Below are 17,376 nucleotides of genomic sequence, written 5' to 3'. Positions count from 1 at the left end.
ACTTTCATGCTGAATATATCCTCCACTACATCTTGGAACACTGAGGCATTCTATAAACTCTGTTATGAGTGCTCAATGATTGAATTGGCCATCTTTAACGTCCAGACATACTTTGGCTACGCGGTGGGCCCTGGGAAAGCCCCAACCCTGTCCAGAAGGAAAGATATGGGCATTGAACGTGTGGGAGCTCCTGTGCCTACCTTAACCCTTGAACGAATGATAGAACAGCCTTCACTGAACAGGGCAAAAGGGCAGCAGACCCAGGGGGATGAGTCACATTGGGCATGCTGGCTAATCTGGTGGAGCTATGGAGAGGGGGGGTAGGGGAGGGGGGGTGCATGACATTCCTAACTAGGGTCTTTTATTTCCATTCTTGGACCACAAGGGGACATGGTAATTTGTGGTTGGACATTCATAACATGAGGCAGAGGGCACTAGAGGCCTCCCCAAGGTGGTAAATAACTCCATGGGGCTGGCACAGGTTATTTCAACCTCTAGCAAAATCCTAATGGGCATAATATCCTTTTGCTCATATTCTTCCTCTGCCCGCTCCCAGGAGATACGTCTTACTGTCATCTATGTACCACCATATGAAGGAAGTGCAACTGTCATGTTTAAGGGAATGGAGGGAATACTGGGTGAACGGAACTTTGATGGCCCAATAATTCGCAGTGGGGAATTCAATGCTAGGCTACCAATATATTGCATTAGAGGAAGAACCTTTTGACAAGAGGATGGCTGTAACAATTGGGCCCAAACTGAGAGCCCATCGCTGGGGGCTGCAGGGGGCATGCCTGCTGTCTATGCATGGCTTCTCAATGATCAATGGCGCGCACACTCAACCCTCACAGAACGTGCCCAATTTCACATGTGTGGGCAACAGAGGGAGCAGCATCTTGGACTATTTGTTTTTTGCCAACTTTCCCTCAATAGTGATGGACATGCATGTTTACTTCTGTCCGGAGAGTGACCATTTTCCAATTCTGGAACTTGGACTTCCGGTTGCACGAGATACACTGGGTTCTTTTGTTCATCTTGTGGAGAAGTGTCCTCTTGGTGGTTTCTCAGTTTGAGAAGGTTATGGGAATCATACATGGGTGCTCCCGCTCACCTGGTATCCACGGGGACGTCACTCAGCCTGTTCTGACCTCTTACGGCCTCGAACCCTTCCCTGGAGTCTACTCGACTAGAGACTGGGCCTGAAACACAGGATTGGAAGAGTTTAACTCCCTATTGCCTGTGTGCTTGCACCCCTTCTTCCCCGGGGTCCAACCCTTCCCTTTGCTCCACAGCTCACCTTGTTTTCTTGGAAAGTTTGCTCTCTATCCTGCTTTCAGCGCAGGGGCGCGTTCATTGATGCGGGCTCATTGCTGCCTAGTTACTTCACTGGCAAGAGTCCGACAGGTAAGTATTATGAGTCTTAGATGATGGCCGACGTCCGGAGATGGCGACGTGAAGCTGAGACGAGTTACGCTGAAGGCGAGTGAGAGCACAATGCGCTATGCGACCCTTTTCTATTTGTATTGAACTGAGTTATTTTTCTGTGTCTTTTAGGTGCCGCAACGTTTTCAGAGTGGATGCCGGTTATGAAGAATAAATGCGGTGAGTATGCGCAGTATGCAGCGCCTCTAGATGTTTCCACGCTAACCTGCAGTGTCTTTTCCCTCTTGCAGATGGATGAGAAGTTCCGGAGACAGTTCCCCCCAGACTGGCTGGGATTCAGGTAAGCTTTTGAAGCTCATACAGTCTTTAGAAATAAGCGAAGATTTGCTAAATGCTAACTAATGCCTTTTTCTGTTCTTTTCCCTTTTCCTTAAGAAGCGGCGTGCCAGGATGGGAAATGACACCGCTGAAGATGCCTGCAGAACAGAAGAAGTGATGAATGATGGGCAGAAGCGCCACAAGGTAAGGCTGTTCCTAACGGTGTTCTTGCAGGAGAGGAGCGCAGAAGAAAGATGCAGGCTTACTGGAGACCGATCCGAACATGGTGAGTGACACGCTGCAGGTGCAGAAAACACAAAGCATGTTTCTCAGCCTGAGTGTGCTTTAAATAGTCTCTGGGTATCCCAGGTGTCTCTGGGCTGAACCACACCCAAAAGACTAGACTGCACATGCAGTTCTGGGAACCGAAATAGGTGGGGCATCCATCTTGTCCCTATCAATGCACTACAAGTCCAATTCCCAATGTTATCCTATGGGAGTGAGTGAGTCTGGTGCCACAAGCGCCATGTCTGACTCAAGTGGGTCTTTGGAGGGATGGAGAGGCCCTTGAGGGCCATGTAAGTGATCGTGGCCTGGCTCCAGCCTGACATCTTGGAGGGCTGGGGAGTTGAGGGGCAGGAATCATGACAGTAGTGTGGGTCTTGGCCCTTAGAGTTCCCACCCTCATTCTTTTGATGAGAAACAGAAGACAGAAAAAGAAAACTGGGAGGTGGTGGGGGTTTGGGCAATTGCCAGGTGTGAAGTACTGTAGGTGCCCCCCAGTTTGGGGATTATAAACGGCAGGGAGCAGCGCTCTAGAGACAAATGGCATATCTGAGACAGGCTGGGTTCAGTATATCCAGCAAGCACTTAGTAGGTCTGTGGAGGCATTAGATTGGATGGCATCTTTGGCCAATTGGTCAGATGTCTTGGGCCCTAAAGACATACTGAGGATTCTAAGAACTACTATTCCGGCCCCGACGGGATTTGTAGTTCGATCATAAAGTCAGACCCGGATATCTTTTTGCAGGCGATGCACTGCTTATTTTGTAGCATTGAGTCGTTTCAGAGAATTCCGAATTCCCGGCATGCCAGTATTAAAAAAAGGGCAGATATGACAAGAACTACCGTCTGCTTGCCATGCTGGGCGTATCAGCAGAAATCTATGCCTGGGTTCTCCTAAAAGAGCAAGAAAAATGTATCATCCATTACAACCAGACCGGTTTCCAGAAGAACACTAACCAGTATTAATATCCTCACACTTTCCACCATAATTCAACAAGCGGGGATCCAGAACTTTTGCTCTGCGTGGAATATATTGATTTTGGTGCTGCGTTTGACAAGGTGAACTGAACAGGCTGTGGGGAAAGCTGACCCAAAAAAAATAACCCTCCTGGGATCTTAAGAATGATTATTCTGTTATATTCCCAGACTGAAGTAAATATCAGACCATCAGCACAGCGGTAATAGCTCCTAGACCCCAAGAAATAGAGGCCTTAAACAACGCTGTACCCTAGCACCCATATAGTTTAATCTCTACCTTTCAGACATAGGTGAAGCCCTGGGATCATCAGTCGCTATCCTGCCTAAATTGGGGTCTATACCGATCCAATGGCTGGGATGCACGGATGACCTTGTAATCCTGGACCTTAGTCCAGGAGAGTTACAAATGTCATTAAACAAATTGAAAACATATGCAGACGTCAACTGTCCTGTGATAAATATCACCTAAACAAAAATCATTGTCTTTGACTCAAAGAGAAGGAAAAGGAAAACCAGGTGGTGGACAATAGATGGGGATAAGCTAGAGGTGGTGCTGTCCTATAAATATCTGGGATTGCACCTAGACTGCAGTCTGAGTGTAGCAACCTATTTTGACCAAATTGGATTAATGTATAATGTGACCTTGTGGGCATCCGCTCCTTTGCTCAGAAGGGAGCAGAGTTTTCTACGGGATCGTTGGTACAATTATATCAAGCCAAGTTGGTATTGCTTGTGCTCTATGGGGCCGAAACTTGGTCACTGTCAAAACTAGAACTGGCCAAATTGGAAAGATGTCAGTTCAGTCTGTTAAGTCGTCCTCAAATTACATTTATGAAGACAGTCCTATTGGCATACAGAGTGATGTCCCTTCTCTGTAGAACCTACTTTAGCTGTCTGACCACTCGAAGTTGACCAATGCCCCAGTGGGCTCCCTTCTGGCTCTGATATTTGACACCCATCAGTCCAGAGCTCCTTTGATGCCGTCCAGTAAAGTGTCCAAGCTTTGCACTACTGCCAATAGATGGTTAACAGAATATCCGAGGAATTTGCTTAGCTTTCCCTACGCCCATTTAAGAGAACCATGAAAACCTGACTAATTACGGACAAGAACAGGTGTCAAACCTTAGCACACATAAATCCTCTACTGAGTTCATGGCCTATGACCTGACAAGAAAGGTTATACCCTCATACATTCAACAATTTATGGATAATTGCATGGTGTGGGATTACCTCCAATTAAAATGTAATACCACCAGAACCGGGGAAATTGATGGAACATGGTATCAGACAGTAGGAGTTGGAAGGGAATGTAGTTTTTGTGGGGAAAGGGGAGTGGAGTCTGAGGCACCCGTTATGTGAATGCGTGGAATTCGTATCTTTAAGGGTGGGCCCGTTATGCTCCGCTGGGATGGTGGTTACCCTGCCTGGGCCTGTGATTTGGGAGGTGTTCATTGCGCGGGAACAACCATGCTTGTATTATCTACCTCACCCTGGTTTGGAAGGACATTGTTAACAATTTTAAATTGAATGGGCTGTTTGCAAATCATCTAAGAGAACATGAGTCCAACAGTTCTCATTCACTAATTGAATATAAATGTGTTTAGGTAATTTTGGCTTTTGTTTTTTACTCTGCTGTGAAAAGGTTAACTGTATAAAAAAATAAAAGTTTGTGGGGCTTGCGGGCGACATCCCTTCATATTCAACTGCCCCCAAATAATTGCTCCAATAATGCTTCCATTCATTCCATGGAATAACTGGTGTGCCACGATTAGTCAAGAATGCTTCCGAAGGAAGCACCGTGACAGACATAATAGGAAGTGTAACAATGCTCGTTTGCCCATGTTTCTAGCTCCCAAGTCTTCCTAAAAATGTCCTTGCAGCAAAACTACCTATTTATTGTGCATTGTTCAAAAATCTGAATGTACACATCGAACATAAACAAAGAAAAACATCTTTACAAAATTCATACATCAATTCAATTAATATTTCAATATTAAAAAAAGTAAAGTAACAAATTCTACTAAAAAGAACAGATAACCCTTCTATTAATCTAACATTAATTCATCATTCATTAAAAAGGTCAGGGCATTTACAAACTCGGTTTCCTTATTTCATTGTGAGACCAAGCTCCTCCATCGTAACAGCCTCGGCAATCAGAAAGACCTCATTGCCCTCACTCACTCCGTCCCAAACTACTAGTGCCATATCTACATTTCACACTGGAAATAATCTACTCAGGAAGTGTGTTCTCATTGCTTTGAGGGCGCCACATGCTACAATAAAATGAACATTTTCAACTGCTTCTCTACGATGCTGTATTCCTTGCCTGGTCAATATTTCCCCCGAAGCCAGAAGGTTAAGCCGAAAGCACAGGTATTGATCCCTTATTCTAGCACAGGTAAATTGGTTTAGATACTTTGGCAGAAGGCACAATTGTTTTTCAAGCTTAGCAAATGTGTGTAACTTATAACTCCTGACCCTGGCAATTATGCAATCCATTTAGTTCACACGTTTTTTGACCGCTTCAGGATTTTCAGTAATTTCTCTTCCATCTTTGCTACGGTCAAGCATATTTTACCAAATCAATTAGAAAGGTTGAACCACTTATACCCATTTCTTTAGCCAGGGCTTAAAAAAGTGTATTTTGGGCAGAATAGAATATTTTGGACATTAGGCTAAGGACTTACCATTGGTACCAGTATTCCAATGACAACAGACCTAGCGCATAACAAATCAATGGCATTGGGGTCACCATTGGAAGATGTTATACCCTTTTCCATATGTGCCCTTCAATTTTACCCCATGGAATCTTTAAGCTCATATGGTCGATTTAAGTCCCATATAATACTGTGGGTACTACCTTACCCACATAATAGCTTAGCAAGGGTTTGATTGAATACTTGCAATATTTCCCCTAGATCTTCATTTGAAATAACAGCTGATCACGTTTCGCCAGCAATCGTTTTATGCTAGCCTCACATGATGTTTTATCCGAGAATGGAAATCCTAGATAAATTATCTCCCTTTGGGGTTCGATCTTGACAGTCTATCTGCCAGCAAAATGTGGCTCTATTCATCTTGGGGTGCGATATCTGGATTACCTGGCACTACTTATTTCCCAGCCTACCACCACTGCGAAGGGGAAGAGTTGTGTGGAGCAATGCATATCAGCTCTATAATGCTTATGAGGATACCACAGCAACGAAATGGATGTGTCGAATCACGCTTGCAGGTTCTTTCCTCTAACCTGCAAGCAAATCCTTGTCGCAGCGTAAGGTCCTCTCATGCTCCGTCTCCCCGAGGTCTAATGCCTAGCCTCCCCTGGCGGTGACAATTCATTAGGGGCTCCCCTAACCTTCAGAGTCGGCCGCATGGTCTTGGGCAGTATCCACACGCTACGCCGCCTGTCTCAGACTTCAATTCTCCTGTCCAACACCTCCAAGAAGAGACTGCTACCGGCTACGGAGACCAGAACGGCATCCTTGTCGCCAAAATGAATGAAGGCAGTCTGAGGCAGAGCAACCGGTTCGTCTTTATTTAGAAAGACCCTGCAGCCAAAGGGCCTACTCCCCACATCGATCTCCCTCTCAACCCCTGCTTCAACTGACTCCTCCCCAACCTTCTATTCCAGAACAGGCACGAGCCCGATACCACAACTAGTTAATTTACTTTTTAAATAGCGTACCTTTAGGTCAAAGGTTCAAGAAAAGAGACCCAACGCTCTTATTTTCTCCAGAGCCAAAGATAGAATCAGTTCGTCAATGCTCTGTTCATTTCCCAAATCATGGCCAGGTAGGTGTCTAGACCTGCAAGGAGCACCTCAGCAAACATTTCTTTTATCAGCAGCAGAACCTTGCCTATGCATAATGGAACATTTCCAATTGAAAGCGCTAGCAAAGTGCCCTTTACCTTGCAAATATATGATGGTTAAAGTGAGCAACACAAAGCATCCTTTAAAAGGTGTGTTCATATCTATGATTACTACTAGCTTCAAATGCTAAAAACTAAAGTTCGTTTTTAAGTCTCCAGTCCAATGTTCGCCACATAATCTGGAGATTTGTGACAAATAATCACCATGTCTTATTTCATTTCGTGTCTTACAGCACTGAAAGTACTGTGGGGTTAAATAGATTTTTTAGGTTTTTATTATCTTGCATTATTAGACAGTTTACTATACAGGGTGTGGAAAATGTTATTTTGTATTGCTTCAGTTACAAAAGAACTTTCCACACAAATATATGAAATACATAGGAATACAAAATAAGACATACAAACTTCATCATATTTACATTTAATTCATCGATCTATGGCATTTAACACTTTACCCTAATAAATGAGCTACACATTTTTTCTGTAATTCTTCGTTACACAGCGTGTGCAAAAATTTCGTATTTCAAAAGCTCTTTCCATTTCTCTCCAGAATCTAACCACCGCCAATGGGACAACATTCGACCCGCTCAAGCACCTGACCCAAAAGTGCTGCAAACCTATTGTACCTTCTCTTGCTACAAAGTGGCCTCAATTGTATGTACGAATGTGGAAAACAAAACTGCATTGATAATCTTTGGGCTTAACATGCTGCTATAAAGATGCACATGTCACGTGGCATTACAATGCAATTTGTGTATTTTGTAACTGAACTCAAGACAGTTATATGCCTTGAAATCAAAAATGTCAATATTTGCATTAAGAAAAGCTTGGAAGGCACGTAGTCAAATTTGCATAGTGGGTTAAAACCCCAGCTTCACTGTTAAGCTAAAGTGTCTGATCCCGGTCAAATAATATAATCTCACTAATCTCTAAGCAGCACTGAATTTTAGCACAGAACTAGCAATTAAAGGGATCAGCGCCACCTACAAGAAGTGAACGACTTAACGAGGCCCTAGAGATCAGCAAGAAGTGCTTCACTTTGGGTTCCTGGAACACAAGGGGTCACGTTCACTTAACTAGACCTGGTGACGTTGACCTAGGTTCACTGGACATTATATGTCTTCAAGAGACATGGCTGCAAGAGATACCGTGCCTCGACGGTTTCGTAGTACAACTATCAGCAGCAAGTAGAGGTGCTTTTGGACGCCGGTCATCAGGTTTGTTAACAGCTACAAAAATGGGAGTAGGTCTGGCAACACCCATAAAGCTCCACGAATCATACGAAACGTAAGTCACGTTGACCTCCTGGTACCACCAATCGGAAGGGCAGAAGAACAGGGGCAGCAACCAAATCATCATAATAAACACCTTTTGGAACCTGCTAAAAATGACAACAAAAACCTACTGTACCAGGATGAAGGATTTGCTAGACTCGCTCTACACAGAACATATCAACGCACACATCATAGTGTGCGGAGACCTAAACGCAGACTGTAGCGAGGGGAACAAAGAAACACAAGCAGGGAAACCCTGCGAAGCAACCAGAGAGAGGGATCGCATGGGGCTTATTGACTAAACCTAGAAGCCTCCAGAACATCGCAGAACTTTTTCGGAAGCAAACCAACATCCCGACCTGGGAGAATCTGCATTGCAAAACAACCTTGGACTACATATACGTATCCACCGAACTGACAACAAGGATTCAAAGTTCAGAAAACAACGCACAGCGATCATAATCTTTTGACATGCAAATGGTTAGGAACACAAACACAGAACCCAGTATACAAGTACAACCTTGACATAAATAACCAACAATCAAGAACCTGTTTGCAGGAAGAAGACATCAAAAGTATAACAGAAAAATATGAACTGCCTGATTCAACAAGGCCTCAAGCTCCTGGGAACCGTCCGAACTACTTACCGCTATTGATCCCGTATAGAAAACTAGTGGGAAGTCAGCGGAGAAGCAAACCATCCCACACTCATATCTATGAAAGACTGGTGGTGGAAAAAAGAAAAGTGGTCAGGAGACTGAGAAAAATCGCAAAAAAATGTGATCTCCAAGAAACCTTGGAAAAATGGAGTACAGAGTCTAAAAAATATAAACAGTGGCTAAAGCAACAGACTACAACTTTACCAGCAAGACGCGGAAGGCATGTTGAAATGTCTCAGCACAAAGAAATCAAGTGACTTCTGGTCATTAATCAAAGCATCAAACCCGGTCAAACCAACAGAACTGGTAAACGCGGTCGACGAAACAAGATGGAAGACTTAACGACCCAATTTCAGCTTCCAGACTCACGAGAAATACCAGCAAAATGTGAATCATCAACCCCTTGGGTGAACGTAGCAAACAGCGTGGAAATAGAACGGACCATCACTAACTTGAAATCGAGGGCCCCAGGCCCAGACGGCTTGACTAATGTTGAACTGAAGCAGTCCCCGAAAGCCTGGGCTGCAATAATAAGTAAAATCTTCACCCACTGCGCACAATCAAAAATGGTCCCAGAGACTTGGCAAAAGGCGATCATAGTACCTGTCGTTAAAAAAGGCGGAAGAGACGATCCGGAAAGCTACAGGCCCATAGCTCTGTTGGATATCGTGGGAAAAATATACGCAGCACAGCTATTGGTCCATTTCAGAACCTGGGCAAACCAGGCACCCTGTTTTGACATCTTCCAGACCGGGTTCCAGAGAAACGGAAGCACAACTATCAACATAATGATGCTACAAATCCTGAAAGCAAAAACAAGAGAAGGAGCACCTCGAGTCTATCTGGCCTTTGTAGATTTATCCAAAGCTTTAGATAAAATCGACAGAGAAATTATGGACCAAATTAAAGAATTGGAAATGCCTAACGTCAATCATAGAGCCAATAACAGCTTTACATGAAAACACGAAGATCAGAGTAAAACTGAGCAAACAAGGCGCCCCATCAGAAGAGATAACAGTCCAGAGAGGTGTCAAACAAGGCTGTCCACTAGCCCCAGCCTTGTTTATAGCTTTCTTGGGGGACTGTCAGCACAAGGAAGAAAAAATAAGAGCCTTCCTGCCCAAAATTGGCAAAAGCTTCATCTCACGACTCCTTTATGCTGATGACGCAATCATCATCGACCAGACTCCAATTGGTCTGCAGCGAAAATTGACACACTTGGCAAACTACATGAGAAAAAACAACTTGGAAATAAACGCAGTTAAAACCAAAGTGTTGATTATTGAAAAAACGACAACGAAGAGGTCGAACCTGCGGACATGGCGACTAGAAGACTCAAAACTAGAAATAGTCGATAAGTTTAAATACCTTGGGGTGACCATGGACAGATCATCAGAAGAAAAAGCGATGCAAGAACAACTGTGGGATAGTCAAAATACTCACTCCCCAAACAAGATTGATCGATAAAAAATTTGGAAAATTTTCCATCAATCCTGCGAAAAATTCTACAAGACCAAGGTGGTGCCATCTATCACATATGGAATGGAAGCTTTTTTTAACGTCCCAAAAGCTACATGGCAAAAACCTGAAGGACACGTGTGGAAATCAGTACTGGGCTTGCCCAAGTCGACCACCTCTATGTCAGCAATAAGAAGGGAACTAGGTCTAGTTTCACTCGCTGCCTCGGTGGAGCAAAGCAAGATGAGGCTTTACAGAAAAATCATAATGGCAGATTCATTACCCATATACAATGTGATTGCAGAAGAACTAAAAGAGGGCACCTGTAAAGCACTCAACAAATGGGCAGTCACAATCCAAGAAACGTTGATCGAAATAGCCTGCACAGAAGAAGACCTGAAAACAAACCCTGAACGAGTGAAAACCAAAATTGAATTTATGGACTGGATCCGATCATCAGATACTGCAAAGGCCAACAAGCTACTCACCCATCTCCCCCCCGAAGTATAACAAGGTAAAAACGCCATTAAACTACTGCAGACAATTCCCGAACAAAAAGATGCGAGGAACATTTTTGAAAGCCAGACTAAACCTCCCGATGACCCAGCAAATCCTAGCAATTCGCACTCCAAAGACGGACAACAGCTGCCGGCTATGCAAAGTTAAAGAGGAAGTGGAAACGTTGAAACACCTTGTCCTGATATGCCCAAAGACACGGCCAAACAGAGACATATTCCTTTTACCTTGTATACAAGGGGCGAGCACCCTAGATGAAGAGGCTGTATGGAACCGGTTAATATCGGGAGAGAGGACGAGATGGACCATCGTAATGGTGAAACTGATAGAACTGGCCTTCGAAATGATTGCAAATAAAACCACAATCATACCTGGTTGGGAAGGGGTCGCGAAAACGCCATACATCATGTGATCATCGCAAAACATTTTTCAAGTCACATAAAATAAGGTCACAACTTGGAGACACAAAGATAGGAATCTCTTTTAAGCTGAGAAACCTCCCCCCCCCCCCACGATCAAAGCATGAACGCGCTGAGGCGCATCTGTAGAAGGAGAAATAGCTCTTGTAAAAATCGTAAAAATCTTTGATTAAATTCAAGTTAATCTCACTGACCTTACTGCAAAAATTGGAGCCCGTATAATGATAAAGTCCACACTATTGCAATGGAGACATGCTTTTAATGGCACAGAATAGAAACAAAATTGTGTACCCTTTTGCTCCTGTTAGTGGCACCCAAAACATCGCCAAACTCCATTATTGTTACCCTGGCCTTCCCTCAATCCTAGATCACTCCATGTGGCAGGCAAATATGAGTCAGTCCGCTATATTAGAATCTTTGTAACACTAACTGCGGAAGAGCCAAAATTAATTTTCTCCCCTGTTGCTGCCAGTCACATATGTTAGGCCATGCAGAGTACTGCCCCACAGGCAAATGAGATGAACTCATTTCTATGTCCTGTTATGCTAGGTTAATGAGTCTTTTATAGCACACTCTCTGCCATTTTCTAGGAGCTTCAGGGTCTACAAGCAGTGGGTTAGGGAACTAATGCATTAACGGGGGCACAGGAATATTTCTAAATTACAATTTTATTGTGTGCAGGTCTGAAGCTATGGCTCTGCAAAATATGTTTTAAATATTGTCAGAGCTATCTGGAAAAGTAGTTAATGTGCACTCCATGTTGCTAATGTACTTGTTGGTCTGTGGGTCTGGCACAGTGGTGCTTAAGTAGTGTGGGAAGTTGTGTTGGTGTATTTGTGGTGGGTTAGTTCAGTGTTCAGGGAAATATAGTGCAGACAAGTGCCTTCTGATGGTGTATGTTCCATTGTGTAGCTTGTGTTTTTTCAGTGGACAGGTTGTGTGCCGTAATGCATTGTGTATTAGGGTGGGAAGAAGAGTGATTTTGAAGCAGCTATTCGACCATATCTTTCTCAAATCAATGCTGTACTTGATTGTATGGGCACCATGGAAGATTGCAAGTTAAAGGCACTCAAAGTGCTCTTTGAACAGCAACAGCACACAGAAATGTAAGTGTTTTGCATCCGTTTACTTTTGCTTAGGACCAGATTTGGGGTAGACTAGAGGGACAGCTGCAACTGGAGCCAAGAACCAGAAGAAAGGGAGTCACCCAAACAGCCATGACCAGCGAGGTGCCGACCAGAGGGGCAACTGACCACAGATTTGCTTTTACCGTAGTTTTACTTCATTCTACCTTTAGTTTTGGTGGTGCGTACAAGTCAAAAGTATTGCACCGAAATAACAGTGCGCAGGAAATGTGTGAGGTGGGACACTGCTGGGGGAGTGGGGGGGGCTGTTTAACAAACCTTGCCTGCCTGTAGCCATGTCATTGATAAGTAGTCTGCTGACAGTTAATGGCTTAATTGCAGCCTCAAATGCACTACAGTTGTAATAAAAAAAAGTCAACCGTTTACATCAACCACTCAATTTGAATCTGTTCCTTGTACTGAGGTGCTGTCTAAACAAACACTGACAAAGCCAACCATTTTGACATGTTTGAAGGTATTAAATACGCATTAAATACCTTTGTGGTATTATTTTATTATTACAGTTGATAAGGACGGGATAGAGGTCCCTTTTACAGAGCACACAACAACTTACCCTCACCAGATTACCAGGCGGTTTGGTGGCTTAGTTCCACAATGGGTAAGTTGTGTTGAGTACAACTATTTTGTAATAGTTAGAATCAGTACTTTAACACGTTTTTTATTATTTGTTTACCCTATTGGTATGGTGACATTTGTTGGAGTACCTAAACAAGATAGCATCCCCAGAAGGATGTGAATAGCTGTGCTGCAACCACTATCAGAAGCTTTTTGAGTGCCACAGATCCGCTAGGGTAAGAGACGATTTTTTCTTTCTTTAATTAAAGGAAGTTAACAGATTTACCCCAACATAAATTTCGCATAGGTGAAACTTATCCTCACTATGTGATATGGCCACAAGAAGCGAAAATCTACTAATCCATTAGATGTGTCCAAGTTGTTCCACCACTGACAGAAATAGATCAAGGTCAGTTATCACCCACATTACAAACTAGATAGATCTCTAGCCAGTACCCAGGGGCCCAGTCTCATTAAACTCTCTTCCTTAAGATTCACCAACAAGTTGAATAATATTATGACAGAACTGAATATTTACTGTTTCTGTTCGAAATATTGAGGACTATCCATGGTTTCACTGGAGATGTGGTACATACAAGGCAGTGTACTAAGGTTAGTACCCTTTATAACATAGGAGGGCATTTAGACTTCTCCCTAGAAAAGTGAATACTAGTCTCTTAGCCTGGTTCTACAATTAGTAAAACCAATGGTATAACTATTTTTGTTGCAAAGATAGTAACCATGTATATATGAATTGATGTGGGATATGTTAAAAGTTAATAAATTATTGAGATATTATCAATAATTAGGTGATCAAGATGAGTGCAATAGGAGGAGTTTAGCAGACGCTGTTATGTTTATATTATGATTTAAAATTGAGCTGAATTAAGAATCAAAGATTTCATTATTATTATTAATTGTATGTCCTTCTGAATCTTTTTCTAGATGTAAATTGAATGGGTAAACTTGCCCCTGAAGAAGTGAACATTCGCGAAATGCGTTGGGCTTTATGAAAATTTCATTTTTATGTTAAAATTGAAAAACAAATGTCAGTTTATTTTACAATAACAAACTTGATTATGGAATATTGCTGGTTGAAGTATACTGTGAACTAGGTACTACATAAACATAAAAATAAGACCTACATCAAACTATTATACTCAAATATTGATCTATTGAAAGTGTGCAGGGGACAGGAGTTCCTGAACTGGGAACTTACTTTATTTCATGTAGGTATTAAATATGCATATGCCAGACTCTCATGCCTGAAGAACACCACCATATTCCAGCTGTTGCATTTTATGGTCAAGTAGTACCATCCTAGCAGTATTTGGAAAATGCCTTTCCCATCCCTACGCAAAAGCAAAAACTGTTGCCTTTGCCAATGTCTGCAGCCAGATTACTACTGTGATTACTGGCAACTACAAAGTGCATTTAAGGTACGAGTATGGGTTTGCTCAAAGTATTGAATTTGTTTTGCTCAATTACTCTTATTTATAAATAAAACTACTAAGATAAAAGGATTCAGTAATTTAAAATGGACATTAACGAGTCAGCCATCATATATGGATTAAATTCCTGTACTATTCATGAAGGAAAATAAAACCTACTGGCACGGTTTAGAGAGATATATATATATATATAGAGAGAGATATAGATATATATATATATATATACACACACACAGAGTTCAAATAATTCTATTTACAATCAAAATTTGTTTAAACTATCTTTGAAATTGTATGTTTAAATGTAAATTATGATTCACAGCTAACACTAAAGCATTTTATTAAGAGATATGTCAAATAGTATCTTTAATTTGCATGCACAGTTGTATCAAAGATTTCTATTTATGAATATTTTGTTTTTATATTTGTCAGGGACAACTCTAGTGTCATTGTTGGATTATTTAGGAAATGTCTAGTCTAGGCAGAAAGCAAAAAGAGCCACTGAGCATTGCAAACCAAAGGTCAAGCCCCAACCTGTCTCTCCCCCTACAACCTCTCCCGACATAAAAACGCCCTCCATTTTGGATGCAGCCAGAGTACCACTAGGTGCTTTTTTCCAACTTCCACCACTAGTTTCGCGCAATGTTTGGGATTGTTTTTAACCTATTTTTCAACTTGCATGCAGCAAGTAACACGCTGGGTATTTGCTTTTAGTACATTTTCCTTAGAAGAATGAAATGCACCAGTAGGTGCTGAAACAAGAATTGGCAATGACAGTTGGGGATTTTGTGTAGACATCGGAAAGGAACTCGTCAGGCACCGCTGCAGTGTTATTATAATTATAATTGGTTATTTGGAACAGGCTTAATACCCAGCAGTTTCTAAGACCAGACCCGGGCATCGAACCTGTGTTGCTCCACCTCGTCTTGCTTTCAAGGTGAGAGTGTTGCCCCAGAGCTATCCTCCAAGACTATTAACAGGCCATTGGTGGTAGCAGGTGCAAAATGGTACCTGTCATCTAATAGCTTTGTCTGGCAAATACCTAATACATGTACAAGCCATAAATGTTGGCTTTGCCAATGCTCACATTTAACAGGACTTCAGTGAAGGATATGCATAGTGCTTCTGAATGAAGTAGCTGAAGGCAAACCTGGTTAAGACATTTTTATTACACAAGTAGCATGTTTATGGCTCCTGTTTAGTCATTAACTTGAAGATTGCACTCAAAATGCCTGCCAGTGTTTTTTCAAAGCAAAGTCTGATAGTAAGGATTAATTAAAGTGAGCTCAAAGTTTCCATGCGTTGTTTTAGGTTGGGTGGGAATGGAATAGGTATCAGCATTTTCATGGGCAGTGAATGGGTGGGCAAATAACCACACATCTAAAACCTTTGCGTCCCTTCTAATATGCCCTTTCTGCCTAGCTGTACGCTAATGCAATAGTTTTGACTTCTAAGTGGCGCAAGCGCCACCCAAAAGCCACTAAAAATCTGCATGAATGTTAATTGGCGAAATAGCTGTCAGAGAAGACTTACCAGGGGTTCAGCCATCACAACTTCAATTTTCTTTTCAGCTTGTACTGCAAATTCTGCGAAGAGGCTCTTGATTACATACTCGCCAGGCTTGACATCAGGGTCAATAGTAATATTCGACATGATGACACTTCTTTTAGCCCAGATCGAGTGGTTGTTGGAAGGAGGACGCTGCTTGTTTACACTGGTGACTTGTGCTGAAGCTAGAGGGGAAGGTAAACAAAAGAAAAATATTTCTCAGCGTCTGGAAATGCAATTTTTTCATCCTAGGCTCCCTCCCTTGCCCAAATTTCAACGATAGGCTCAGCGTGTATCATGGTAGAAGCAGAACCAGAATGTTTTGCAGTGCATGAGAAAAGTAATCTGTCCCTAAAAAGTACCATCAAATGTTGGAATAGTAAAACATTACAATAAAACTTTCATGAGAATACACGATGGAAATTACCTTTCCCGGGTTTAGGTGGATCTACCAGTCCCGAAATGTGTACACTGCACCACCTGGAGCAACAAGGCCAATGCAATACAACAAATATCAAAGTTCACAAATGTGATCCATTGATGAAGCTTTTGCAAAGCAAGGATCATTCATGGCTTCATATAGTGTCATGAAATATGCTTAATATGTAATCTGTATGCGTAGTGCATCCTACCTTATTATGGATATGTAAGATTGGAGCTGTATTCCGAGACGAAATCTATCAACCTACTTATGGGTATAAAAGGCACAAGTTGCATTAATTTTGACACAAGAATCTATGTAAAGACAAAAAGGAATATAAATCGCTTTCAGCAACCTTCCGGGCAATCAAGATAAAAGCACCCTGGTCAGATGAGGCTGCAAATTCTCAGAATTCGGGCAATACCCAATTGTGAAATTCTGCACTGAGCAATCTGTGCTCTGCACGCACCCATCTGCTTTTGCTTGTTCCAGTGCCTCCTCATCACCACTCTCCCAACGTTCTCAAACTCCACCATCCGCCCTCTGTTGATCGCCCTCGTCCCACCTCAAATCCCTCATAGCCACCGACAAACATTCCGTAACTCCACCTGCATGCTTACATCTACTCAACAGCGCCACATAGCTGCGGTGTTCTGCGCCACAACAGTAGCTTCATGTCTCAACCATGAAAGTGGAAAAGGAGAACCATAAAGAGACTATGCCGATAGCAGCCATCTCGGATGTAGGTTTTCCTTTTGTGAAAAAAAGGCTGCAACTCAGCTTTTTCACATAATAAAACCAGACTGTTAGCATGTCGGGCATTCGCCACAGTACTTGTAGGTCTAGTGCACCCACGGGTTCGGTGCGCTATGCAAATGATTAAATAAATAAATATTGCAGAGTTAAAAATTGCTGGGAACTGGGAGGCATTAAGCTCCTGATTCTCCCCTAGAAGAGCCTAGTTGAACAAGTTACTTTCTTACCTGGTAACGTTCTTTCGATGGGATGGTCCGACGACGTATTCCATATCTATGACATGTAATCACCACAGCTGTGCTGCTTCGGAAACTTTTTTCAGCGTCTGCGTCGATGACGTCGA

At 42.5% G+C, this 17,376-nt stretch overlaps 1 protein-coding gene across 6 annotated transcripts in view; it reads right to left on the bottom strand.

Moving 5' to 3' along the window:
- FRYL (FRY like transcription coactivator) overlaps nt 1–17,376 on the bottom strand; it is a 3,055,992-nt gene that overhangs the window by 2,844,175 nt on the left and 194,441 nt on the right. For all 6 annotated transcript variants that reach the window (XM_069631694.1, XM_069631695.1, XM_069631691.1 and 3 more), the window contains one exon: nt 15,842–16,041. In XM_069631694.1, coding sequence (XP_069487795.1) covers nt 15,842–15,961 — 120 coding nt within the window. In that variant the 5' untranslated portion in view covers nt 15,962–16,041. The remainder of the gene's footprint in view (nt 1–15,841; nt 16,042–17,376) is intronic.

This window comes from Ambystoma mexicanum, chromosome 6q (genome assembly GCF_040938575.1).
Source record: "Ambystoma mexicanum isolate Mex_15411 chromosome 6q, UKY_AmexF1_1, whole genome shotgun sequence".
In the NCBI taxonomy this organism is placed as follows: domain Eukaryota; kingdom Metazoa; phylum Chordata; class Amphibia; order Caudata; family Ambystomatidae; genus Ambystoma; species Ambystoma mexicanum.
This window is presented reverse-complemented; position numbering and strand designations above follow the sequence as displayed.